Source organism: Astatotilapia calliptera, chromosome 23, assembly GCF_964374335.1.
Source record: "Astatotilapia calliptera chromosome 23, fAstCal68.1, whole genome shotgun sequence".
In the NCBI taxonomy this organism is placed as follows: domain Eukaryota; kingdom Metazoa; phylum Chordata; class Actinopteri; order Cichliformes; family Cichlidae; genus Astatotilapia; species Astatotilapia calliptera.
Window position 1 is genome coordinate 3,806,201 of NC_137443.1, and position 26,550 is coordinate 3,832,750.

The window sequence follows — 26,550 nt, forward strand, 5'->3', positions numbered from 1 at the left end:
GCACACAGGTGAGGTGTAAATGCAGACAGTGTGGCCACGAGAAAAAAAAATGAATGTACGCCTTCTTCCTGCTTTTTGCCAATTTCAAAGGCCCTTTTTTAACAGAGAAAAACAGGAGCCCGCAAAGCGTCACTGCTTCCCTTGATGTGGGACACAAGATGTAACGCCTCCAATCAGATGTCATTATCCAGCTAAAAGCTTAAGCTATCGAACTGATTAATGATGGATTCAGCTGACTGTCAATCATTTGCAATATTTTAATGATTAAATAACTTGTGTCTTCTGCATTTATATGCAAATAATTATTGCATCGTTTTACTCCGTTTTCTGGACTAAATGACTTATTATTTAACTAACAGACCGACTACCATAGAAACTATTATCAGCTTTAGCCGTGTTGTGCATAATGTGCACATATCACATCAAAACAAGATCTAAAGAGGTCAATAACACAACATATCAATACCAGCGCATGTCAGGCTCCTGTCCTGAGTGAGTATGTTTTGTGTTCCTTTGTATGTTTGACACAATACCTGCGCCTCTTCTTATTAAATGCCGTGTGCTATCACCACTGCATGTGTTCCCTTCCTAAATATGTCTCTCTCTCCTCTGTGTGTTTCTGTGTGTACATCAGTAATGTTCTGTAATGGTGTTGGCGGCGAGCGGCACACAGACAGCGAGGATCCGTCATGGTGACAAAGGCATCCTCTGCCGGTGGATGAGCAACGCTCTGACTGATGAGAGTGAGACACGGCTCTCTCTCTTCCCCCCCACTCTCGGTATTCTCTTGCTCATTTTCACTCGATCGCTCTCTCTTCTCTCCATTTATTCCCCGCCTCATTCAGTCCCTCCCTCTCACTCCAATCTCTATCTTTTAAGGGGTTGTCAGTCCATCTTTTCTCTCATGCTGCTCTCTACTTATTCCCTTCCCTTTTTTTCCTAGCTGTCAGATGTTCTTTCACTCTCCATTTCAGTGTATTTTTCTATTTCCTGTCTCATTTTACTGAACTCTGTATCTTTGCCTTTATCTGTCTCTACCCATGGACTCACCTATCCATCTCGAATTCAAATTACATACTCGGAAAATGTAAAGAAGAATAAGAACAGTGTTTTAAAAAACAAGCAGTTTTTGCATTACTACAATATATTTACAATATTGCAGGGTTACATACTAGCGTACTGCAAGAACGACTAAAGATCAAAAGCAAAAGGAGGACTTTTGAAGAAGCTCGGTACAGTTTCCCTGGTTTTCCCCTCAGGTAGTGATATGCTGTGGCACATTTTGCTGCTTCGGTGTGTCAGTATTTCCGTCATTAAGCTTTTCGTCTGTGCATGTGTGAAATTCTTGGTATTTTTGCTCTAGTTCAGAAATGAGTGGCCAGTGGCCACCTTTATAAATAAAGAATTTACCTTTTCATTTATATAAAAGTGATTCCATTCCATAAAATATAGCTATTATTTGGGGAAAAGACACCACTGTGAGTTGACAGATCGTCCTTAATCAAGGCATAGAAAATCACATTGGCACATCAGTACAATTTACCCATCAGGGCCTCTAGTGGCTGTATGAATTATTACTGGCTTGCCAGGAACGATGGCAGACACAGAGTGACATCATTACTGTAAAACATCTTAGAAAGAGGTTGAAATGGATTTTTTTTTTTTAAACTGCAGGAGTCGAGATCACCACAAGTCATCTTTGTGCCCCACCACGACCAAACCTGACTCCCTCTGTTGTCACCCTTTTGTCCCGTCTCTCCTTTGTCACCTTCTTCCTCCCTTGCATCCTCTCTCGCTCTCAGCTGCCAAAGCCTTTTCTGTTTTTCTGGCCAATTATCCTTTTCGTTCATTTCTCTGACCTTCTTTCCCTCTCCCCCATTACACTCTTTTATCCCTCCCCCCTTGTTTTATCTATCTGCCGTATCATTTTTGTTTCCGTCCCTTACACTCTCTTAGCCTTTCTTTCCCCCTTTTAGTAATTTCTATCAATCATCCCTCTCCTTTATGTTCTCGCCCCGCTTCATGCTCTCGCGCTCTATTGACATTTTCTACTTGGCTCCCTTGCTTTGTGTATTTTGTCCGCTCTCGTCCTTGTTGAGTGCTATATCTACATTTTCTCCTTTCTCTCCCTCTGTCGAGCTCACCTCCGCTGTGTATTTAGTTCTCTATTCTTTCCATTTCTGGCCAAAAAAAAGGAAAGAAAGAAAAAGAAGTCATGTGCACAAAAGCAGATGCAATCTTGCGATCTCGTTCACCTGTGAAAATGCAAACAAACTTTGCTGAAAGCAAATGCACACAAACACATGTGAGTAGGTCTTTGCATGAAGGTGTCTCCCTTTCCAGCCCCTCTCAACATAAAGGACATGTGACATCTCCCTTTGTTCTCCCCCTCTCTCCATCTATCCTCAGCTTCTCTCTTCTCCATCATTAGACCTCCCCTCAGCTCATCCCATCGTTTTAACTCGATTCCTGTCTGTCTCTCTTTATTAATTCTCCCTCCATCGCTGCCATCAGCCTCACTACCTGTCATTACTCTTTCCTTCCCTCCTCTCTTACATCTTCCTCTTTTACAAAAAAAAAGTAGTAATCAACATTTTTCCCATTACACAAATAGCTGAGTGCTACAACTGGGGCTCCTATATTTGAATACAACCTTGCCAGATCACTTCAGCAGCCGACCTTTGCAAGGACACTCCAGTCTGGACTTATACGAAGTAGCTGATTGTACAGTTGTACGTTATGCAAAAGGCAGGGTACCCATGTGCAAACGGCCTACAGTAAAGTGGAAAAAATAAATAAAGACAGCCACAGCTAACGGATTTTAAAAATGAGCCTTTAATGACAGGGAAAGTTCAGAGCTCGATAAACTCTCTCACATTTAAAACTTTGAAATCAAGCTAACCTGCAGCTTTTCCACTGTAGCGGGAGAACTGAGATCAAGAAAAAGTTACAGATAAAACTGGGCAGAAGCAAAATCCTGCAGTGGAACAGCACAAAGCAGAAATCTGTGCAAATAGTATATCTTCCGGGATGAAATGAGGAATTATTGTTGTGCTCATTAAGAGGTCTTTATGTCTTACCACAGGCCCTATGATAAACAATTTAGTTATGTAGGGTCATCTAATGGATTGCTTTTTATATGCATTTATAGCTTTTTAATGTGTATATTTGATCACTCACTATATTGCATGATACAGAATATCACATTTGGTACTTTTCTTATTATGGATACTGATTTTTCCTGTCAGTGTTTTGGCTTTATTTGCATAAATGTATGTGCAGTTGTTTTTGGATCTATGTACTGTATCCCTGTAGGTATCTGTAAGTATCACTATTTGTGCTTTTGGCTGACAGAGGATTTCTGCCCCCTGTGTTCATCGCAGGTTAGGACCGGTTGGTGCTTTAACATCCACATGAAAATCAGACACACTGAGAAAAGCCACAGCCTAAAATTTCTTTTTGCAGTATTACAGGGTATGAGCAACTGTGATTGCTCACATTCTCATTAATATGTTTTTTAGCTTGCATGAGACCAAAAGCAAAACATGTAATAGCTATGTTGGTCCACGGTTTAAAATGTAGTATTTTTATAATAAAGGCAGTTGCCGGGGGCATACTGTAGGGATGAGACTCGTCACTTGAGGAACCAAGCAAAATGAAAAGGTCTATTTTAAACCACACCATGATCTTTTCCTAAATTAGGGTTGTTTTGGTGCCCAAAACTAACAGGAAAGCATAAATTTTTTCAACTTTTTATTGATTTGTAGGAAAAGTGGCTAAAACTTTCAAAACCTGAAGTCTATCTCAGCTACTACAGTGCAAGAGGCGGGGTACACCCTGAACAGATCGTTAACCTGTCGCCAGGCTAGCACAAAGATTCACACATACGGGCAATCTACAACCATCCATTTACCCGATCCCACTAACTGCTCACCACCGTGCTGCCCTATAAGGATATCTGACCCCACAAATAATGCCCTTTGTATCATATTTGATACATGAGTTTCTGAGACCTCTATCTCAGCAACATGATCAATACTTGTTATGGACAAAACTCTTTTTTTTTTGTCTAAAATTAACATTGTTGTTAACAAAAAGTTGCCAAAAACACCCAATGTATCAAATGCGATGTAATAAATATATCATACACAACATGATATAGCAAAAACAAAAATTGTGGATTTTGTTATAAGGGTTAGTAAACATCTCAGTTCCAAAAAAATCTGAATTTTGCAGGGTGTTTGGGTCTTACAGGGTTTCTTTTACTTTTTTCATACTTTGAGTGCACTGTTTAAAATGTTTCTACCACTCCTGGCTCATTAGAAAAGACATGAACGCACGGATTACCTTTAAACATTTTAGGAACGAGTACAGGGGAAGGAAAACCTCCGTAAGCAGCAAATAATTATTCAGTATGGTGTGCATGCCAAATATAAACTACTAGGACTTAAATCTAAGTCAGTATAAAGAAAATAAAACAGGAATTCCCACACATAGAAATCTGCAGGATTTTAAACACCAAGAGATGATAAGAAGCTAAGAGCTGAATGGGACACAAGCCACAAGCCAGCGTATCTTTTAGAGCATCGCTGATTTACACTGGTAACTTGCTCCAAATAGAAATAGGCTCTTTAAACTGTAAAATGACTGGTCCAAAACTTGTCTCAGCCAGGGTTTCCTTTGAAGAGGCACAAAAGAGGAGCCTGAAATGTAGTAACAGTTGTCCAGTGGGAGTTGGCCAGACAGCAGTAAAGTGACTATTGTACTCTTTGTGCGATCTCTGCAGAGCGGCAGCGACAGCACCCTATGGGAGCCTGGTCTGTTGAAGCAGTTAAAAGCTGAGTTTGATTTAAAACGAACGTGATTGGCACTTACAGTACAGACCACTATTAATGTCTTTGTTTTGATAATACTAAAGTCAACCACTTCGCAAATATGTTTAACTATAGTCTGTAGAACTGAAGATGGAAAATTATATCACAACGTGGGACTGCATTGTGCATATGCACTCCAGTAGTAACAGATGCACCACACGGTCCCCTACAGTAGGCGGGGATAACAGCTGCACTATGACTGCACAATATGACTAATAACGCTTCTGTCTGAACAGTTGAAATTGTTGTACTACAGTATGTTTTGTCTGTTGTAGTCCTGTTTTTAATAAGTTCATCTCCTCTTAACTGCTTGCCCCTCCAACCTCCAATTACACCCACTGATGCCTGCTCTTCTGCCTTATATAATCCCTCTGTTGTGCCACTGCAATCTCATTCAGCACTCAGTGTAAGATCTATGGTGTATGCAGGCTTTGTGGGCATGTGTGTGTGTGTGTGTGTGTGTCGCACACAGTGCAAGGCACATGCGCTGGATGAGCATGTGTGTTTGTGTATGTGTGTGGTATGTTAAGCCTGGCAGAGGGGCATTAAGCCAACCGGCTGACATCACTTACCAAGAACACCCAGCACTGCCCACCCAGCGAGCAGAGACAGAGAAGTGCGCACGTGTACTGTGGTGTGTGTATTTGTAACAGACAGTGAAGCTTCATCTGAAGATAATGGGAACTGTAAGGAGACAAACAGAGAGCTTGGGAAAGTGAGACTAATCTACTTGGGTTATGTATATTTTCTATTTTCTGCCACAGAGGCATTCACAGCGCTCTTAGATTAAAGTGAATCCATCGCCAAATGACATTTAATGAGAGCGTCTTATGTGATGCAGACATTGTTATCGGTGTCCATGGCTGCATTAACCTAAATGTGCTCTTGTGCGTTCGCAAAATTATAGACACGCATGCACAAAACATGAAAAACGGACAACACAGGTGCAATCCATTAGCAACACTAACACAAAACAACAAGTTCACCTCGGTAAAAGCGAAATTGTCATCAACCCCCCAAGGTAACGTGAACAATAATACATAATTATTGTTTGCAGAATAGTTTGGGTAACAAACTGGCTTGTTTTTATTTTTTGCCTCATTTTGTTTTGAAGCCAAAATTTATTATCTCGGAATTAAGAGATTGATTTTAGCAGCATAATGTGTGCAAACAAAGAAATCTGCACTCTTTCTAACGGCCATTACACCTCCGATTGTAGCACCGCGGCTTCTCAGTCAGATCCTCTCCTCACTCGTCACGTCCGGTGTCAAAACACCAAGGTGTCGACAGCCAAATTGCTCGGCCCGAGGCTTTGAGCCAGGATTTCGCTAACCCGTAAGTGACTTCACAGTGGCTACATCCATCTTTTATATATATTAGTTTTGGCACAGACTGAGTAAATTTAATAATATTCCATGAAAGTATTTTCTTTGTGAATGGAAAGGCAACTTTACTTCTAAGATACTGGCTTGATTTAATATGAAAACTGACCTCTACTGGAAGTAAACTGAACAGGAATGAATTAACAGACTGGAGCAAGTTTAATTTAATTAAACACTTAGTTGCATCTGCAAACTATTACTTTTCTACAAATCTGAAGTCTTTTTTATCCTTTCGAAAAGAAAGCAAAATCTTAATTCTTTGACTTGTGTGCAATTTTTCTTTTTTCCTTAAAGTGAAGCTTTTCACCCATACAGCTGAGGAGAATAAAATCTGCGAATCCTTAAAAATGTTTTCAATTCCCAGTGTAGCCAAACATAAAAAGAAGAAGACAAAAACAGAGAGAGAGGGAGAGAGGAAATACTTGTATACTCATGTTGAGTCTACATCTCACTCACTCCATTATCACTCCTTCATTTTCTGCTTGCTTTTCGGCTCATTATGTCAGTTCAGCAGGCGGGTTACTTTAGATAAATGAGGTAGCAGTGTAATTCTTGTTTATCTGATCGAACTGTAACATCCCACTCTTCTGAACACACTTCATATCTAGCATCCATCTCCTGCTAATAACATACGGACTGCACTGTCATCATCGGGGCACAAACAGACAAAAAGCATTCCTGCATTTCTCTCAATGAAATGCTCTCCCTCTCCCTGCTTCTTTCTTCCCTCGCTCTTGTGTTTCCCTCCTCCTTTCCACTCTTCCATTCTTCAGGGAGTGTTTGCTCTTTCGTTCCCCCACTCTGCCCGCCCTCCCTCCCTCCACCCTCATGGTGCTGAGAGAGTGTCAGACAACAGTGCCAGACTCTCTCTCTCTCTTCCCCTCTATCTCCTCTATGCATTCTGCAAAGAACGCTGGCAGACTTTAAAATGAGCTTTAGGAAGTGGGTCTAATCCAAGGTGATTTATCTAAATGGGACATTCATGTGTGTGTGTGTGTGTGTGTGTGTGTAATGCTTTACAGCATGTTTGTATTCATACAGTCTGTGTGTAGCTTACAGGCATGCTTTTACTCGAGCATGGTGTAAGTGTGTGCATGTGTGTGTGTGTGTGTGTGTGTGTGTGTGTGTGTGTGTGTGTGTGTGTGTGTGTGTGTGTGTGAAAAAGCCTTAACAAAAGCATTGTTCACCGATGTCTCTCGGGCGAGCTTGTCTCTTTCATCTGCCCGCCCACGCACACGCACTTGGACACACACACATACCGCCAATGTTAAAACATTTATTAGCACGCTGTGCTAACCCACATCGGAGGTTATGTTAGCAGACGCTGACTTTCTGTTGTGTCCTGTCAGCGGGTGACGACTAAATCAGTCACAGCCGACATCCAGTTTCACTGCAGCTTCTCTTGCAGCCAGTTTCATCAGAGAAAGAGAGTCACAACAACAGCCGGATAACTGACCTTGAATTTCAGGGGTTTCTATCCTTAAACACATGTGTACAGTATGTTCTGCAACAGAGACTCGCTCGGTCTTTATGAATACTCCTATCTTGTTTGTTTACTTCGCTCCAGACAGTTCAGACAGGTTTAAGATTCTTAAAACGGACTCAATCCTTCCCTACATCTGGCCATGCTTAAATCCCTGCCTGGCCAACTCCCACTCGTGGATGGTGGGGCAACATTTAGCTTAGCACGGTCCGATCCCTTTTCGGGTTCTGCCCTGTGCCTTCCTCCTATCACACATCACTTTTATTTATTTTTTTACTTCCAACTGATTCTTCTCATTTCTCTTTTTCTGAACCCTCCTCCATCATCCTCGTGTAGAAAAATCTGCACTTTCTTCCTTTTCTGGGTTTCTCTCCGTCCCTCTCTCTTCAGCAGTGTCCTTGCTCTGTTTTTTCCCCTCCCTCTCTCTCTCTCTCTCTGCCAATGCCCTTGTGGCCTCTTTCTCATATTTCTCTTTCATCTCAGTTTTATTCACCCCTTTTTCTATCTATCTCACTGTCCCCATCTCTCTCTCATTGCTTCTATACGCCCTCCTTCCTTTTCTCTACATCCTCCACCGCCCCCCTTTCCTAAGCAGTCTGTGACTGTAATGTTGCTGAAGAGAACACAGTGTGTCATCCTGAATCAGACAGATGAGCTGGGAGTGGAGTAAGAGGCTGAGAGCACTGCATTAATCCACACACACACACACTAACACACACATAGTCCCTGCCTGAGGGTCTGAACGGACAATGCACACAGATATATACTTGCACACACACACGCACACAAACTAAGACAGAGAAACCATGCACAAACACATCCTCACAATGCTCCAGAAAATGACTGCATGAGACAAAACATGAGCAAAAGCATGAAAAGCCTGATACACACCGTGATTCTAAAAGAAACCCCATTAATGTAAGCTTTCTAGGTAATAAATTATGTAAGAAATGAAATACCAATAGTATTAAATGTTACTTATTTACTACTGTGACCAACCAGTGGGTTTTTTCTATCTCAGTTTTCTTTTAATCGTTTTAAATTGGAAAATTGAGTAGCATGATGTTTCTAAGTTTTGATATTAATGTAATGAATGCCAACTAATCCTTAAAATGCAAACTTCTGCAGTAAAAGCTTTTCAAAAAGTTGCCATAAAACAGCAGGAGGTGTAATGCTAGCCTACAGCCACTAGAGGAGGCTTAGCTTAGTTTTGAAGTTATCTGTTGATACTGTCAGACTTGTTGATCAGTTTCACAAAAAGCAGGTGTGTAACATCAAACAAGGCCTATTGAGGATATAATATGAGTAACCACGTCTTTCACTGTTGCATTATTGTCCACAAAAGCTTAGCATGCACTAAAACAATAAGCTATAATCACTGCTCACGTTATTCTTAGTTACTCCTTGCTCGTACTGGGTTTGACCCTATTTTGCCTTTAAAACGATCTCAGCTCTTTGTGGCACGGATTCAACAAGATGATGTAAACACTCCTCAGATTTTTGGTACTTATTGACATGATATCATCACACAGCTGCTGTCAGCTGCACATCCACGATGGGAATCTCCTGTTTCACCACATCCCAAAGGTGCTCTACTGGATTGCGATCTGGTTACTGAGGAGGACATTTGAGCGCAGTGAACTCACTGTCATGTTCAAGAAACTGGTTTTGTTTGAGCTTTTTGACAGTAATCCTGCAGGAAGCAGCAATCAGAAGATGGTTACACTTCCCTTTTGGTAATAAAGGCACGGACTTGATCAGTTAGAGTACTCAGCTAAGCTGTGGCACTTAAATGATCCTCAGTTGGTACCAACAGGGACACGGTTAGCTAAAATAAAAATCACCACATCGTTACACTACCAGCGGCAGACTAAACTGTTGATACAAGGCAGCATGGAGCCACGCTTTCATGTTGTTTACACTAATTCTGACCCTACCATTCAAAGAAATCAAGACCTTCTGTTGTCCAGTTTTGGTGAGCCCATGCAAAGTGTACCCTCAGATGCTTTTCTGCATACCTTAGATGTAAAAGGCAGTTATTTGAGTTACTGTTGCCGTATTGTCAGCTCGAAACGCTCATTCTCAACACGGCTTTTTGAGCTGCCACTCACTGGATATTTTCTCTTTTTCAAACCAGTCTCTGTAAACTCCGACACGACTATAAAGCGACATTCAAAGCCACATAAATCAACTTTCTTCCTCATTCTGATGCTCCGTTTGAATTTCAGCAGAACATCTTGACGAGGTCTACATGCTTTAAATGCATCAAGTTGCTGCCGTGTGATTGGCTGATTAGATATCTGCATTAAGAATCGCCTGTGTAAAATTTGTAGTGACTACAGTATTTGCCATGTTCAGTCTAATTTTTAGGCTTCTTGAATTATGAAACGAATGCTTTGGCTTCGAATCCCGAGTCTCCACTTGCTGTTTGACACTTAAGGCACTTTGAATTTTTTAAAATCATCGCTTTATGTTTCAACGGTAGCTTGAAATGATGACAGCTCTATTGTTCGCAGTCCCCTCGTACAGGAAGGGAAAACACAATTATAAAATATAGAATTTCATACCAAGCGCTTCATCCTGCGATTGTTTTTTATCATGAAACGTAATGCTACAATATTTTGTCTCTTGCTAGCAGCATGGCCCTTCATTAACCCTAGACCCCTGCAGCTCCACTGTACCTCACTTACACACATAGACACAAACGCAGTGATGGAGAGGCCACCTAATGTGATTCCCAACTGCGAGCTGTCACCCTCCAGTAGACATGTCTTTTTTAAACTCTATATTAAAGGGGCTGGGCAGTCCACCCCTCTGTAAGAGTTTTGTCTTGTGTTTGACAGTAGAGATGAGAGGAGAGCTGCAGCAAAGGCAATTCTCTGTGCAGAAAAAAAAAGGCTTCTGAAGGCATTAACTCCTACAAAGAAAAGAAAATGGAGAAGACGAGGGCAAAACTGACTTAGAACTGACTGTAAAACTTTCAGCCATAAAATCGTCATCAAGGAGTTTTTTCCAATCTTAGGCCCACAAGCATCCCACTCTCTTACCCTCATGTTGCCTAGAGCCATGAAGGAAGGAGGGAGAGGAGAGGTTAAAACAAGAGGTTCAACCGTAGGTGACTTTGGAAGTTTTATGACGCAAGAAAACAACTTTATCACTCCTTTCCTTTCAAATTCCTCTGAGCCTCGCGCCCTTTCATCTGTTCTTTGCGAGATCCAACCTCAGGCCACGCTGGGCGAACGCAGCTCTTCAGGTGGAAGTCTCGCTTGCGCACCGTGCGAGCATGTGACCGACATGTCTACGCCCGCTGATTAACCAGGGCTACAATGTAACCTTATTTAAAAATACACAGTGGAATTCCAGGAGAGCAGTGAAATCTGAGAGCCATGAATTATAAATGCAACTGCCGGATAAGAGCAAGACTCCCACAGACACTTAATGTGCACGTCTTGATGTTTGTCTGTGTGTGCGCATGTGTGTGTGTGTGCACGTTGCCAGTGAGCCGGCCCAGTAGCTTAGCCAACATAAAACATATATCCCATCCAAAGAGCTACAGAGACTCGCTCTGCCAAACATAGAAATATACTACATCCAAACCTGGCTGTGTTATTTTACTGCGGCAACACGCCACAAACAGGAGCAATTTGAGGGGGTTATGGCATCATCTCTTGAAGCGTGAAATGTGTAAAACGTACCCATTGCCAACTATAGAATTAAAGTGGTAAATGTGTGGAAAAAGCATCTCCCCAAAAGTTTAATGCCATAAGGAGAGAGCTAGCAGCACAGTGAAACTTGCACCTTCTGTGTACACACACACACTACAGCTACTTTCTAACTTCAGTTTATTTTTCGTGTTGATTTGTTTGTGCCTCATTCTCTCAAATAGTTTAATGAACACGGGGCATTTCCAGTCTATTGCTATTAGTCAATTAGTATTTCTCAGCACTATTACCTCCATTTAGCAATTATCATTAGCCTAAAGATGATTAATACAAAGAAATGTGATTTGTAAAACCTGCAATTCCCAACCACACTGTGATTAAACTGAATAAAAGAATTCGTGTTTACAAGAATAAAGGAGTTATTTGTGGTTTTCCACATAAAAAAACTGTCCTTCAAATGTAATTTCGTACACCAGCAGCTCAGTTAACACCTGTTTTCAACATGTCCCAAAGCAAAAATCATAACACCGGTTCATTTGTGATAAATGCACAAATGCTGCAGTTCTGAGAAGTTACCAGAGGAATGGCCGACCAAGCAACGCCACCACATGCTGGGTAAAGACATTATAGCAGGCAAAAAAAGTAATGTAAATACATGTTATAGACCACCACTAGAAAAATTTATATGTGCAAGATGTTTGATACGAGGTATGCCCCCCCTGGATGTGATACAAGCAGTCACCCATCTGCGCATGAACTTCTCAAGTATCCGCATCTGCTGTTGAGGAATTGCTCTGCATTCCTCAGTGAGTGCCGCCTGTAGCTGTACGTTGCATCGTTACTGCCTCTGATGATCATGTCAGCCCAGCATGTCCCAGGCATGCTCAATAAGATACATATCAGGACTGAAGTCTGGCTACGCAAGCTATTTTGGTACTTTGTGGGTGGGCGCTGTCCTGCTGAAACGACCGCAGAGCAAGATGCTGCTCCGAAAATGGGACAAGTGCAGGTAGAGCCAAGAACAATCAGATCAGAGATGGCGCTCCCACGGACATGCGAGCACGCAGCAACAGCCCGACCTGGGTTGACTCAATCGTGGCATGATGGCGTGTTGTGCAAACACTATTATTTTCATCTTTTTTGTGGTGTGAGACTATTGGCTTGAGAATGCAGTAAACGGAAACATTTCTGATGTGGTTCGTTCGTGTTCAGGAAACAAATTACCGACTGACTGATTCCAAAACCAAATCAACGGGAACCAAAAAGTACTCACAGAATATTTTTTTACTAAAATGGTTTACTAGGAAAGCAATTTAAAACAAAGACTGAAGCGTATTTCAACTTGCATGTCTTTTTTTAACCAGTATACTTTTTTTTTAACCGCTCTAAAGTGACTGCCTGTATGAAACAAGCAGCAGGCTTTCTGATGCCGAAGAGACACCCAGACCTCCCACCTTTAGGCACAAAGTATATGTTTCTTAACTGTCATGTCATCTTGAATGTAAAGCTTTTACAGTTTACAAGAACTTACACGCGCTCCAGTTATGTGTAACTACCTTCCTACTTTCCAACCCCTCACCCTGGTATTTAAAGAGCTTAAAACTGATGAATAGTAAAGGCAGGAGCAGTGCAGCATGGTGCGCAGAGCCCCAGCCTGTGGAAACAGGCCTCAGTGTGGATGACAGGCCTAACGAGCTAAATATAGCCTTCTGGGTTATCTCCTCTGTGGGCGCAGCGAGTCCGTTGTTGCTTCACATTATTTACGTGTCTGTGCGTGCACCCTCTCTCTCCTTCTCCATCTCTCTCGCCCTCTCATTTCACGCCCCCCCCCAACCACACACACAAACACATCGCTATCTCTTTCTCTCGCACTCTGTGTTGCATACTCTTTTTCTCTCTCTCCCTTTCTGTCCATTTCATCCCTTCGCAGCATCTTTTTCCTCAGTCTCCATCTTTCCGTCCCCTGGTATCCCTCTTTCTCATTTCTTCTCTCTCATTCCTTTTCAGCTTTTTTTCCACACTCTTTCTCTCTCGTCTCTCTCCCTCTCTCTCCCTCTCCTCTTTTATTCTCTTTATCTCTGCCTCCTTTTGTATCCCTTCCTCCCTCAGCAGCTCCCTGTTTTTTTTTTTCTGTCTGACACTCTCTGAGCCTTTTTTTCTCTCAAGCTATCTTTCCCTTTGAGCCTCTCTTTCTTCTCTCTCTCATTTTCTCTCCCTCTTTCCCTCCCTCTCATTTCTGAGCCATGCCTATGAAGTAGCATTACACTGCGTTAGCCATCCACTACAATACAGTGAGCCCTTGTTCAAATATTATAGCCTGCGGTGCTAACGCTCTGCTATGCTAACCTATATGGGTATGTCATCAGCATCTGCAGCTCCCTGACCTCCTGCAAAAGGCAGCCGTTAAAGCCCCGTGTTTAAACACACAGCAGCGGATACTGTGTGTCATTCCTCCTCCATCCACAGCGGTCACAGAGGTTGTGACATATGATATGCACAAGTTCGATTAAATCCCGCTGACTATTGAAAGACACGGAAATGTATCTGTTCTGGCATGCCGCTGCCCCTATTGTATAAGAAAGGGTGGTGAAGATTTACACTGGGGAAGACGGATGTTTATCTAAGCTTTTTCTTCCCCACAGTAAATGTGTGAAGCTAAAATGGGGAGTGCCTGAATTGCTCAAGTTGTCCACATTGTACCGCACCATATTTATGTGCGCATGCATCTTCTTGATTTTTATAATGAGAAGCACATTAAAAACTTTATAATGAGGTCAGTTTGACAACCTTTCATCTTTAATGCACATGCTTTTGTGTTGTTTGGAATCCTCAATCAGCATTTCGTCATCCAGTTGCTTGAATTTATTGATATGCAGTATGCCATTAATTTAAAGTTTTATAGTGTTTATGCAGCTGCCAGAAAATGCAATAACTTTAAAATGTAATGAAAAGGCTCCCGTATTGGGAGTAAGTGACAAATCATGGAAATACAATTAAGTGAAATCAGAAATTCTGTTATAACTCAATTGTAAATCAGAATAAGTGAATAATAAATAACTTTAATATGAGCTTGCATACCTTTTGCTGAACAGCCACTTAGATTGCAAGCAGCACAGCGGATTTCTGTTCCAGTCGTTTTAAAGATGTCATTATAACCTGAGTGAGCGACCTGAGCAACATGCAAATCTGCTGGTGAAACACTCAGTCTTCTTCTCGTGAAACTAAAATATTTGTTAGACAAAAGAATTGTACAATCAGCGTGTTATCTCAAGACATTTTCACACATGAACTCAAGCCAATTTTGAGATAATGAGGTTGGCTATTTTCCACAGTTGTTCTTTCTCACAGCAGGATATAGCCTGCTTCAGACGCGCTGGCACAACTGGAAGTATTCTGTGTCATTTGGCAGCAGCCTGGATGGTGCGTGCAGGAGGGGAACACTGTACTACTATCTGTGTTATTTGCACATCGGTACAAAATGACATCACGCAGACTCTGGCTCACAGGTTGACTGGCTTACGTCTGATCCAACAGCACGAGGCAGTTGTGCTCTCACGTATCGCCCAGAAATGTTCAGGGTTGCAGTGCATGCGTGAAAACAGTTTCAGTGACTTCAATCACACAATTGTCCAAACATGCTATATTAGCTGAAAGAACTATTAGGAGACACTGGACGGAAGTAAGGGTCACAGCAGTAAGCCACCCAAGTGCAGTGAGCTGAACAATGGCGCATTTTCTTCTTCTTTTACTTTCATTTCCAGTTTGCAGACTAGTTTTCATCTTCCATGCACTCTACAGGTTGTTTCGTTGTGCTTACGACCAAAGCACTTGCATGGAGGTTTTTAGTCTTTTTAGTCTGCCCCAGGGCAGCTGTGGCTACAACTGTAGCTTGCCTCCACCAGTGTGTGAATGTGTGGATGACTGGGTGTGTAAAGCGCTTTGGGGTCCCTAGGGGGGACTAGTAAAAGCGCTATACAAATACAGGCCATTTACCATTTATATGTAGCGCAGTCTCTGCGACTAATTTAACCTAGCGACAGCTAGCAACCCCTAACAACACCTCTCCAGCTGGTCAGGAATTACACTATTTCCTTAGCGATCAGAGGCTGTCAGGCCTTACCAAACTACTGTACGTAATAAGAATAGCAACTGCTAGAGAGTGTTCTTATGCTCTTTTATTTTTAAAAAAAAGGAATTTTGTTTTATTTGGAGAAATGCATGTGTTACAGCATTTGGCATGCACTTGTATCAGGTCCTCGTAAGGACAGAGGAACAAGGTCGTGTGCAAGTATGGATGAATGAACGAGTACCCTGTACATCCTGTGTGTGGGTGGGTGTCTGTGTGGGTGTGGGTGTGTGTTTATCTGCTGATCTCCTGCCTGTCTGTGGCCATCTACATCCATCTGTCTGTCTGCCAGTTTGCCTGTTTAGTGCTCTCTCTCTCTACCTTTCTCTCTCTTTTGTCAGTCTATCTGCCAGTCTGCTTCTCTTCTCTCTCTCTCCCTCTTTATGTCTCTCCATCTGTGTGTCTATCTAGCTTACGGCCCTGATCCTGCCTGCTCTCCCAGGTTTATGAAATGCGAGCAGCTTAGCAGATGGTGCATATCGTATTCTGGTCGGCTCTGTGTGGGTTTTGTACCACAGACGAAGGCTTACGATACATGTGAGCCTTTAGTCGCGCAGACACACCGACACGAGGAGCTCAGGCTGTTAGCACACGGGAGAAAACAGAGAAAAAGAAGAGCCAAAGAAAAAGACAATATAAAAGGTCTGAATGAGGAATAAAATATGGCGAGAGATACGGAGGCAGGTATGAGAGAGCGAGATAAACGGCGTGTGAGAAAAACTCTCGATAGCAAAGACTCTATTGTGCAAATGTGCAAGCGTGTTCTGCTGTTATTGATATTTAAGATACTTCCCTCGATATATACCATCTATTTGATTTTAACCCAGCAGACTCCTCTCAGAGAGCCGAGAGCCCTGGTCAGACTAGTCAATTAACATATAGCTTTGGTAAAGATGTGACTGGACTCACCATGATGTAGTGCCTCTGCATCTCAGTCTTCTCACTGGCCAGCTTCTCACACTCCAGCTTCAGGCTGCATGAGGGTGAGAAAAAGCACAAACACATGAATGAAATGGTTTACTTGAATCCAGTGAAATAATTTACACAGGACTCAGGACATAGTTTAGGTTGCTATGCCATACATGCCAAAAAAATACTATTTAAGGTCTAAGGTCTGCTTAAAGTAGCACAGAAAATGTTCACCTTTATAGCAGCAACAGCCAGAAGGGCGTCTCTCATTCTTGACTGCAGTTCACCACAGAAACAACACGTGTGTGGGAAGGTGTCCGATTCGGTGCTACCAAGTGCAACGTTTTTTCAATTCTGCTTAAACTGCACATTTGCTCTGCATTTTTATTATTGTTATCGTTTCTAGACGTGACAGATATTTAGAGTGCGTGGTTTTAAAACGAATCAACAGTGATTAAACGAAGAAAGTTCCAGTGGGTCATTATTATGAAAGGCGTTAGTGATGCTCTTTGATTTTGTAGATATGTGTGTGTTTTGCACAGATCCACCACACCCTGCAGTGAATTACTGTTAATGTATCACAGCAGGCTGTTCAACCTGCCCGCTGAGGTGTGAGAAAGAGGCTTTTATTTTTTAACCTAACTCTTTATCTCTATTAGCTGAGGTCATTTCAGGTCAACCAGCCGTGATAAGCTGATCAGTCACCTCCAGCAGTTAAAAATAAAAGACCTGAATTACCTAACTTTCTTTTTTTATGTTGGAAACTCAGTTATACTGTTGAAAAAAAATGCAGTATTTTAAAATTAGATGTGATATATTTATTTCTTATTAATATCGTGTTAAGGTTGATACGGACAGACACAATGATAGCATATTTCTCCCCAAATTAGTGTAAACGGATGCCTATTAGACTGAAACTTATGTAGAGACAGCTAAAGAGAAAGAATTTGGTATGATAGGCATCCCATATTTCCTTATAAAGATTAAAGGACACATGTGCAGCCATTCTATCTTTATTATTTGAACTGAATTACAATTTGTTGTTTCTATATTAAGACTAGAAGAGCGTTACTGGTTTCAAGCTTATTCAGGAAGCTTGTTTCGTTTCCCAACAATATTTATGTTTTTAAATAAATTTGTGTATCTGCACGCATGCACAAATGGATTTGTGTAATGTGTTTTGGGTACCTGTGATACTGAGCCTGGAGGAATTGGAATTCCTCCTTGATTCGGTCCAGAGTTTCCAGGACTGTGAACTTGAAAGACTGGCCAGGTTGCAAGGGGACCTGCACAGGGGAGAAAACAGAACAAAGAGTGGTTGAAAAACAGATAGAGAGGTGTGAATGTGTGTGTGCCTGTTCGAGAGCAGACTGTAAGCACTGCTGTAAATGTGCAGGTGCATGTGAACCTGCATACTGGAGTGTGTGCGAGAAACTGTAAGTGTGTTTGTGTGTTTTTGTGTGTGAGGGAGCAATGCACGAGGAGGAAAAAAAGCCAAGATGAAAGTGAGAGGGAAGGTCACTTCCCCTTCCCACACATCATAAAAGCCTTGTCCTCTCTCTCTCTGTTCTCCTCCTCCTCTAATGACTCTGCCTCCTTCTCTCCACTGCCCCCCTATCCTTTCTTCCTCTCCTCTCGCTCTCCCTCGCTTCCACATTAGCATCCTCTTCACTCTGGCAGGCTGCTAATGTATTCCAGCCTACAAAGAGCTGAGAAGGGAGGAAACATCAAATGAATAACTTATAGGGAATCACGGCATCGTCTCTCACCTGCTAAAAGCCAAAGAAGGCCCAACAAAACAAGCATCTCCCAAGGGTCCCCCACCACCAGCCCTCCGTGCCTGTCTAAAACGCTTTCGACAGCAGCCCTGCTTCTCCATAGTCTTCGCAAAGTTTGAGAAACGAGGCCAGTGTTGATGTTTTTCGATGCAGAAGTTGTTTTGTTTGGGGATGGGGCTGGAGTACGCGGAAGAGCACGAGCGTGTTTTTAATGACACTGTCAATCCTCGGAGGACATTTTTATGTAAGAAGACACCAGTTTTTTTTTTCCATTCTTCTCCTACTTCCTCCGAATTTAGACTGATTAATTTTTCTGTATTATGACGCACACTGCGAGCCTAGCAGACTGGCACCTGGCAGTCTGCTAGGCTCGCACTTCTTATGACCTGTCAGAGTGCAGTCTCACCACTATCCCCTTTAAATTCCTTTGACAAGGACAACTCATCTGCTTCCAGGCTGCAAATAATCCCCGCTGTGACCATGAGCCCCCCCACCAAAGCCAAGAGCATGGCAGTTGAGGACAGAAGCCAGATTCCTGTAGTGTTTGGAGACTAAAGGGGAATTTATGCTTCTGTGTTGTATCTATGCTGCACAAAAACCCAAAAGCCTGTGTTGTAACCCGATGTGCGTCTTGCTATAAAAGTAACAGCACGTCACGTCGTTGCAGCCTGCAGCCACAATTTTTCCCAATCAACTGTAGGAAAACGGATCAACTTGAAGAGAAGCGCCAAGTAGCATTTCGTCAGGGAGACTGCAGAGCAACACAGGCGCGCAGAAGTGTAAACTGAGCTAAGTCTTCCGCTGTCCTACAGGTGCATAACTCAATGCCAACATCTTTTCTGCCTGTATCACAACTATCACACTTGCACTAGGGACAATTTTGAGAGAATCACACATAGCTGCCTATTTCGGACACGTTTGCTTTGTTTGGTTTAGGTGAGCTCTGCTGTACACTAGTGGTAAATGCACCAGAAAATTAGCTCCGTCCTGACATTCTGCAATCTGAAATCACACGGACTTCGTACCAAGGAGGTACCAGCTAATGTCCAGTCAGATTGCATCAAACATTTGCACCTTTGTCAAGTAAGTTTTAAAAGTTCAGGGCTGCACTGCAGGAGCAAAAGGCTAACGGTGGTTATTAAGCAGAGGCTAATACGCCCTTGTTAAAGTTTGTTGATATCATATTTATTTCATAGCTTTCTTTTGGTTGCTTTGGTTATCCAAATCAACTATTGTTTGTCTCTATACCTATCCACGCGTCCTTCTGTGCAGTCATCCATCCAATCAGAATGAGCAGACTGGTGCTGTCGCTATGGCGCAGTTGGGTGGCTATCGGGCAACAGCCACGGCTAAAAGATTGGCGGTTTCAGTGGTGGCTCTTCATTAGTCTAGACAAGCACAATTCAATTAGATTTCAATTAGTCCGACGGTGGAGGTCAAAGACGCGGTGGGTTACCCAGTAATTAATCCGGGGAGCCGAGCTGAGCCCGAGCTTAACTGAACTGAGGCAGGCATGGTGGGGACGTCTAGATGGGTGGACGGACGCAATACACACAAACCCCCAGGGTGTGTGTGTGCGCGCGTATAAGGGAGGGCATAGATGGGATACATGATGGTGTCTGCCAACAGATCCCCACCGACCTTGATTCACACCACAGACACCCAGTGGGGGAGGAGAGACGGGAGTGTGTGTGTCGGGGGGGGGCTTGCAGACCATGATCTGGCACACACACACACACACACACACACACACACAGCATAAGCTTATTGAAAAACACATAAACAAACATACACTGTGCATGTAGGTTCACAATTTAAGTACACAGTGCCACACAAACGACGCACAAACTCACACAGGGAGGGTAGGGACAGAGGGATGGATTGACTGGGGGGGGGGGGGGGGGGGGTCAGAAGAAAGATAGATACTCATCTGACAGACAGAGGGGTGGATGGATTGAGGGATGGAGGGTGTGATAGACTAGTCTGACATTCTTCCAGAGGAATGAAAGAACGAACAGAGAGACAGATGATGAAAAAGTGGTGTGGCTGCTGACTGAGAGAGATAGCCAGCCATTCATCCGTCTGACACTGAGGCGAGGGGAAGAGGACATAGGGAGAGAGAGACACAGACTCAGACCGACCGGGTAAAAGAGAGAGAGATGCTGTGTTTGCTGTAGTCAACACAGCCCGGTCCCTCTACCCTGTCTGTCGGCCTGTGGTAATACTGCTTCTACCATCTGCTGCCATGCACACATGAGCACACAGACAAAGTGCTGCTGGCTCAGCAGCACTAAGTCACATAATAAAGCCCATAGTCACAGATCGGGATTATACAAGAGATCTGCGAGTCACAACCGTTGGTGTCGCCACGGCGTCCTGTGCTGCGCGCTAATGAGAGAGACCTGAATCCTTTCATCTGCTGGACAAAAACTCGAAAAATGTCTTACTTTTGATTTGCCAGTTGCACCTTTTTGAATGAGTTTCAAAGAGCCTGGAGCGATAAAGCTTCTTATGCACGAAAAAGGAAATGAAAAATACAACAAAAAAAAGTTATAAGGTCCCGAGGCAAAAGGAGAAATATTCCACGCTTGCGCTGAGCTCTTTCTGTCAGAATGAAGAGACCAGCATGGGAAGCTGGAATGAAAATAGTTCATGCTTAAATGTAATAACAGGAGACTTAGTGTCTTACTCAAGGACACTTAAGCCAGTAAGAGTAAGATTGAACTTCTGCGAGAGAAGCATCAGCAAGCAATGCTCTATGTACACCAAACAAACACTGTTGTTTGAGTGTATGTGTGAGCCTTCTCTCCTATATTGTGACAGATGGCAGACCAGACTGTTAGGGGTCCAGTAGGGCGTCACGATGAGCCAAAAAACAGCCTAACGCCTCCCATGTTTTTATGTGTGACTGTGTGTGTCTGTGTGTGTGTGCATTTCAGAGAGAGCACCATATCATCCAGCATAGGGGATCCTGAAACCCAAAACTGATCCAGTTAATCTAGGAGGTGGAAGAGGGGAGAGGAAGAGAAATAAAGGTCACTTGTGCATAAACACACACACACATGCACCATGTGGGCCAGCAGTCAATCACAATTTGGACGAGCTGGCACGGGTAAGCAGAGAATTAGGAAGGATTATGTATATGGTAGGAAGCGAGGGGAGGGGAGTGGTGGTTGAAGCCTATTTTACCGTGTCACGAGACGGCACGGGGGAGGGACCCACCTGCTGGACGCAACTATTACCTGTCTGTCAACTGATCCACCTGTCAGGAGTTTGACTGCAAGGGCTGTAAGGACATAACGACCCTCAGCCCTGACAGATTTTCTAGGTGAGGCCAAGTTTTGGTGGGCTGGTGTCGTGACTTTCTGAAGGTTGATGTTGACCTCCAGCTTGAACTGGGACACTCTGGAGGTGAGCGAGTAAGAATGAGCAACTCCAATCCGCAGTAAAATTGGTGGATTTGCATGATCTGGACCGGAAACCTGCTGCTTCACGAGTTCCAGGCAGAATCCAGAGGAAGATTGATAGGAGGATCATTGCGGCATCTGCAACGATGCGGATGCTTTAGCGCTCTGTTGATTTACTGGTCAATCTATTTTCCTATCCTCATCTACTGCCATGAGCTGTGGGCATTGACTGAAGAGATACAAGTGGCAGTAATGTGCTTCTTCAGAAATATCATAAAATATTTACAAAGCAGTTTCTTAAATAATTGAAATCCTGCATTGTTTCTATGCCTGCTTATTTCCATCAGGCGCAAACAAACTACTTTGCACCATCATATCAGTCAAAATAAAAGAAAAACCAACTATGGGACGTGAATCACGCCACCCATGTTTGGTGCCAGCATCAATTTGAGTGTGGATACTACAAACAGAATAAAGACACACATTACTCTGGTGTTTTAATTAATTTAATCATTTCTTAGGTGAAAAACTAAGCATCGTCAAATCTCATGTAGCCTTTACAAACTGTCATTCAGTAAATGTCACTAGTCAATGTCACGGTACACACACGGGCACTCGTTTTTTGTGGGAAAAGTATTAAAGACTGTGAATTTGCGCATGAATACTTTTTCCAACTATTCAATTCACGTCTGTTTTCTGTACTTTTTCAGTTATTTTTTTAAATTGCCAGGTATCAGGTCAGCCTGCGTCTGTGTCAGTCTCTCTGCCTGTCTGTCTTCTGTTCAAGCTGCTGCCTGTTCTTCCAGCACCGATAGCTGCTGCACGAGAGGCAACTGTGAAACAGATTCAGGTCTGGGAATGAAATGATTCTTTCTGTCTGCTTGTCTCCTCCACCTATCTGTTTAGCCCCTGGCACACTTTCCACCATCACATAAGTATTCGCACGGTATAAGCAGGCATGCCTATGCATGGACGCATTCATTCAACCAAAACACCCACAGAACACTTTTCTCTTTTGTTTTTCTTTTTCGTGCCCTTTCGCTTGCCGTTCGGGCTCATTCTTCCCTCCTTCTTCTCTTCTGTCGCTCTTTACTCATCCTTCCTGCTCCCTCTTTTTTCCCCCCTTCCCCTGTGTGTCTGTCTGAGACAAGCAGAGACACATTCAGATAGCACATGAAATAATAATTGGCTGGTGAAATATTTAGGAAAAAAGGCACACGAATAGATGAGAAATGCCAAGTGTGGCAGAGGAGTGTCAGTGCCCCTTGTGCATGTGTGTATATGTGTGTGTGTGTGTGTGCTGTGCGCACGCCTGCATATGTGTGAGCTTGAGTATTTGTGTCTGCTGAAGTGAGCAGTAACATCAGGAACAGCTCCTTGGTTTAGGCTGTGTGTGGATGAAAAGCTAAACATAGAGGCTTAAGGGAAGGATGGTAATGTAACGTACCTACATATCAGCAAGGTTTTTATGAAGCCCTCAGAGTTTCATTTTTGTAAGTCTGTCCCTGCATTTCCACTCAAAAGTATTTATTACTAAGAGAAAAACACTCATCCAACAGTCCCGTTTAGAGGTTCTGGCTCTTTCTTTGTGCTGAGAACTCGGGGACATCTTTTGCTATTAACAGTTATTTGGTTTTTCAAGCCTTTAAAAGCTTAAATCTTAACAAACTAACACTTAAGGAGATGCAGTCCGGACAGTTTAGGGAAAACGGGTTGGGACATTGTCTGAAGCGGTTTTGTCTCACACGTATCACACAGCAGGAGAAAATCCACTTCAGATGCATTCCCCCTACTGGAGACTCTCAGTGTGGTTTAGTCGAAGAAAGCGCCTGAAAGGAGCGTGCAGATTTTTAACCGCAGCATTTTCACAATGGCACAAATCAGCGCAATTGGTCATTACACAGCCTTTGGATTAGGCTGTTTAATGCCGGGGTCTGACTGAGTAGGACATTTGGATTTTCACATACTCCTCCATGAGGTTCAGAAACAGCTACAGTCGGTAAGAATTTGAATCAAGACTGTTTCCGGCTGAGAACCGGCACAAAAATCATCTAATGCATCAGAATTGCATTCTTCAAGCTTGAAATTCCTTTCATCTATCTGGGATATTTTGGTCTTCCATATGAAAAATCATCAGTACTAAAAATTTGGACAGTTTGATATAGTCAAGCTTATTTCTTTTAAACTCTATAAACTTCTGTTAACTCAGGTAACAAAGACTTTGTCCCAGAATTATACACAGACCAATTGCGCTCAAGTGCACAGTCGCTCCCCGGAGGCACATTCTGAGCGAGGAAAAACCCTGACGTGGTACAATAATTATTTCAATTTCATTGTAGTAAAGCTTCAGCTCACTCTGAGATAATAACCCAGCTGGGTGGATGCTAATAAAGACCAAAAAAAATATTTTTTCAGCAATCGAGAGGAGGATCAATTAAAAAAAACTTAACAAAACACAACTGCAAGCTAAATCAAATGCGCTGCTTGTATCAATAAGATCTAATCAATGTCAGTCAGTGTTCCAGTAGCCCGAAAGTGAAATAGACATTGAATCAGCCCGTCAGTCCACTAGTTACCAGTCAGTCAGAAAGCAAGCCAGTTAAAGCTGCAGCTCACCAGTCAGCCGTTAAGCCAGAGGTGGATTACAAATAAGGGAAAGATTGGCAGCTAAATGAGTCTCTGGACTCGATCCAAGCCTCGCTCTGATCATTTCTTTTAATGGCAAAGAAAAGAACACAGAACGCAGGATTTGAGGATGAAAAAAGGCCTGTTTTTAATCAGAGAGGAGCCTTAATCTGGGTGGCTGCTGATGGCTGATCAGGAGTAGCTGCTTGGTTAGTTGTTTGACTTTTTGCTTATCCTGCGGGTCGTCTCACTGCAGCTGTATTGTTGTTGCTTGACTTTTTGCCATTTAGAAGGTTGCCTCTGAAATGCTGAATGAAATTAAATGTAAACAACACAAGGACAATGTCTCGGGAGGAGGCGAGAATGTCATCTGTGGGAGGTTACAGCAATCCTCTGTGCTGTTTACCATACGTAGATGTCATTACAGCCACAAATGTTTGGAAAAAAACAAACTACCCAACACAGCTGGCAAAAAAGAAGAAGAAGAAATGGCAGGGCCAGTGTGTGCATGTGAAAGCAAACGCTGCATATTTGTATGTCTGCAGAACAAACTAACAATTACTTAATTACTGCCAACGCAATGAAGTCATCTCAACTAGTCTGACACACACTCATCAAACGAGTTTAAGTTGCACAGAAACACTTCGGCGTCTCTCGCCTCATTACTGAGTCATACGTACTTTCTGTGGCCGTCTATTGCAATTAGTTTGTCAGTCTGTTCATGGCCACAGGAGAAGCAAGCTCATTTCATACATGCACAGAGATGACTGTACATTTTAAGTTCTGCAACAAACACTTTCCCCTTTACTTGTCTGGAAACTCATTGAAAGGCAAATATTGAACAATTTAATAACTGTAACATCATGATAGATGTGGTTAAATATCTCCAGTATTTTTTTTGCAACCTTTTATTATTACAATTGTGGAAAATTCAACACCTTTCTCTTCCTGGCTCGACCATGCTTTGCTCTTTCTCTTCTAATTGCATATGCTTCTGTCCTCCACACTAGAGTCTTCGCAAATGTGGGATCCAAGGAAGAATTTGTAGCACACACACAGGGAAGCAGCTTAAGGTGAACACACAGCCAAAATGTGTAGATTCTGCACCTTTAAAGAAACGTGCAGAGAGTTTGTGTGGCTGTGAAATACACTGTATATAATGACGTAGAAGATAAGTACGCGTGTATATTTCAGTTTGAGTCTAATCATGATCCCCTCTACAAGCTAGGAGTCCCTGACATCTCTGTTAACCGTGAAAATAAACTGGAAATCTCTCCCTTTCGCCCCTTCTTTCCCTCCCCCTGGCTCACTGGGGTGTGGCAGCCAATCAAGGCCTTGTACATTCACAGCAGCAGTCGAGGTCGAACTGGGACAATATTTATTGTTACTGTTGTAGGCACATACACACACATCCACACACACCGCCACGGCTCTCCTTTTGCACTTCCACTTCCAAATCAAGCACACACACATGCAAAAGTTTGGGGGTTCATATCCACCCTGCAATACTGGCATAGAGCTGTCTGATTGGTCCCAAATTCCATGTGCAGCAAGTAAACAAACGTGAACCATAAAAATAAATAAACAGGAAGAACGAGGGGTTCTTGAGCATTTAACTGATAAATAAAAACTAACAGCATTACAGCCAAGCACATGCATATGGTTACACACAAACGCACGTAAGACAGCACTGAACCTTACACTGGAGAAATGCACACTGAGAAACACACATCTAAGTCAACAAACAAGGCGACACACACTCACACACAGCTAATACAAATATGCGCACACTCGCAAAGCACTAAAAGGAAATAGACACCTAAAAGAAAAAGCACACGCGCTGCAAAACACACATTAAACAGAAACACACCTCGCACAAACCCCCCCCCCCCTCTCTCACACACACACACACACAAACACACACACACACACACACACACACACACACACACACACAAAATTGTACACACAGTTCTGATAACGCTTGCCACAAAAATCCAGTGGAACCAATTACAGCTCTGCTCGCCTGGCAAATCAACCCTCAGTTTTTAACCCTTTCCCACCAGAGAACCAGAACAAAGTCTGACTTTTCCAAAAACAATTAAAATGACAACAACAGTAATGATGCATTTCAAGCCTTGCATCCTCGTTTTATCCATTAATCTGAAGACATCACTTCCAAATAGGCATGGGTCGGAGCATGTCACATTCAAGGCAGCCTGTTGGGAATTAAACCGACATGTCAGACTGAAGAGGAAAAATCACATCATCAATCATGACTTAACCACCACTTTAGATGAAGAA

The 26,550-nt window shown here is 42.8% G+C and overlaps 1 protein-coding gene across 3 annotated transcripts in view; it reads right to left on the bottom strand.

Annotated features, from left to right (window-relative positions):
- The window catches only part of tle2b (TLE family member 2, transcriptional corepressor b), a 73,859-nt gene that overhangs the window by 43,888 nt on the left and 3,421 nt on the right, over positions 1-26,550 (bottom strand). For all 3 annotated transcript variants that reach the window (XM_026160276.2, XM_026160274.2, XM_026160275.2), the window contains exons 2-3: positions 17,625-17,722; positions 16,437-16,500 (exon numbers count right to left, since the gene is read on the bottom strand). In XM_026160276.2, the coding sequence (XP_026016061.1) occupies positions 16,437-16,500; positions 17,625-17,722 (162 nt within the window). The remainder of the gene's footprint in view (positions 1-16,436; positions 16,501-17,624; positions 17,723-26,550) is intronic.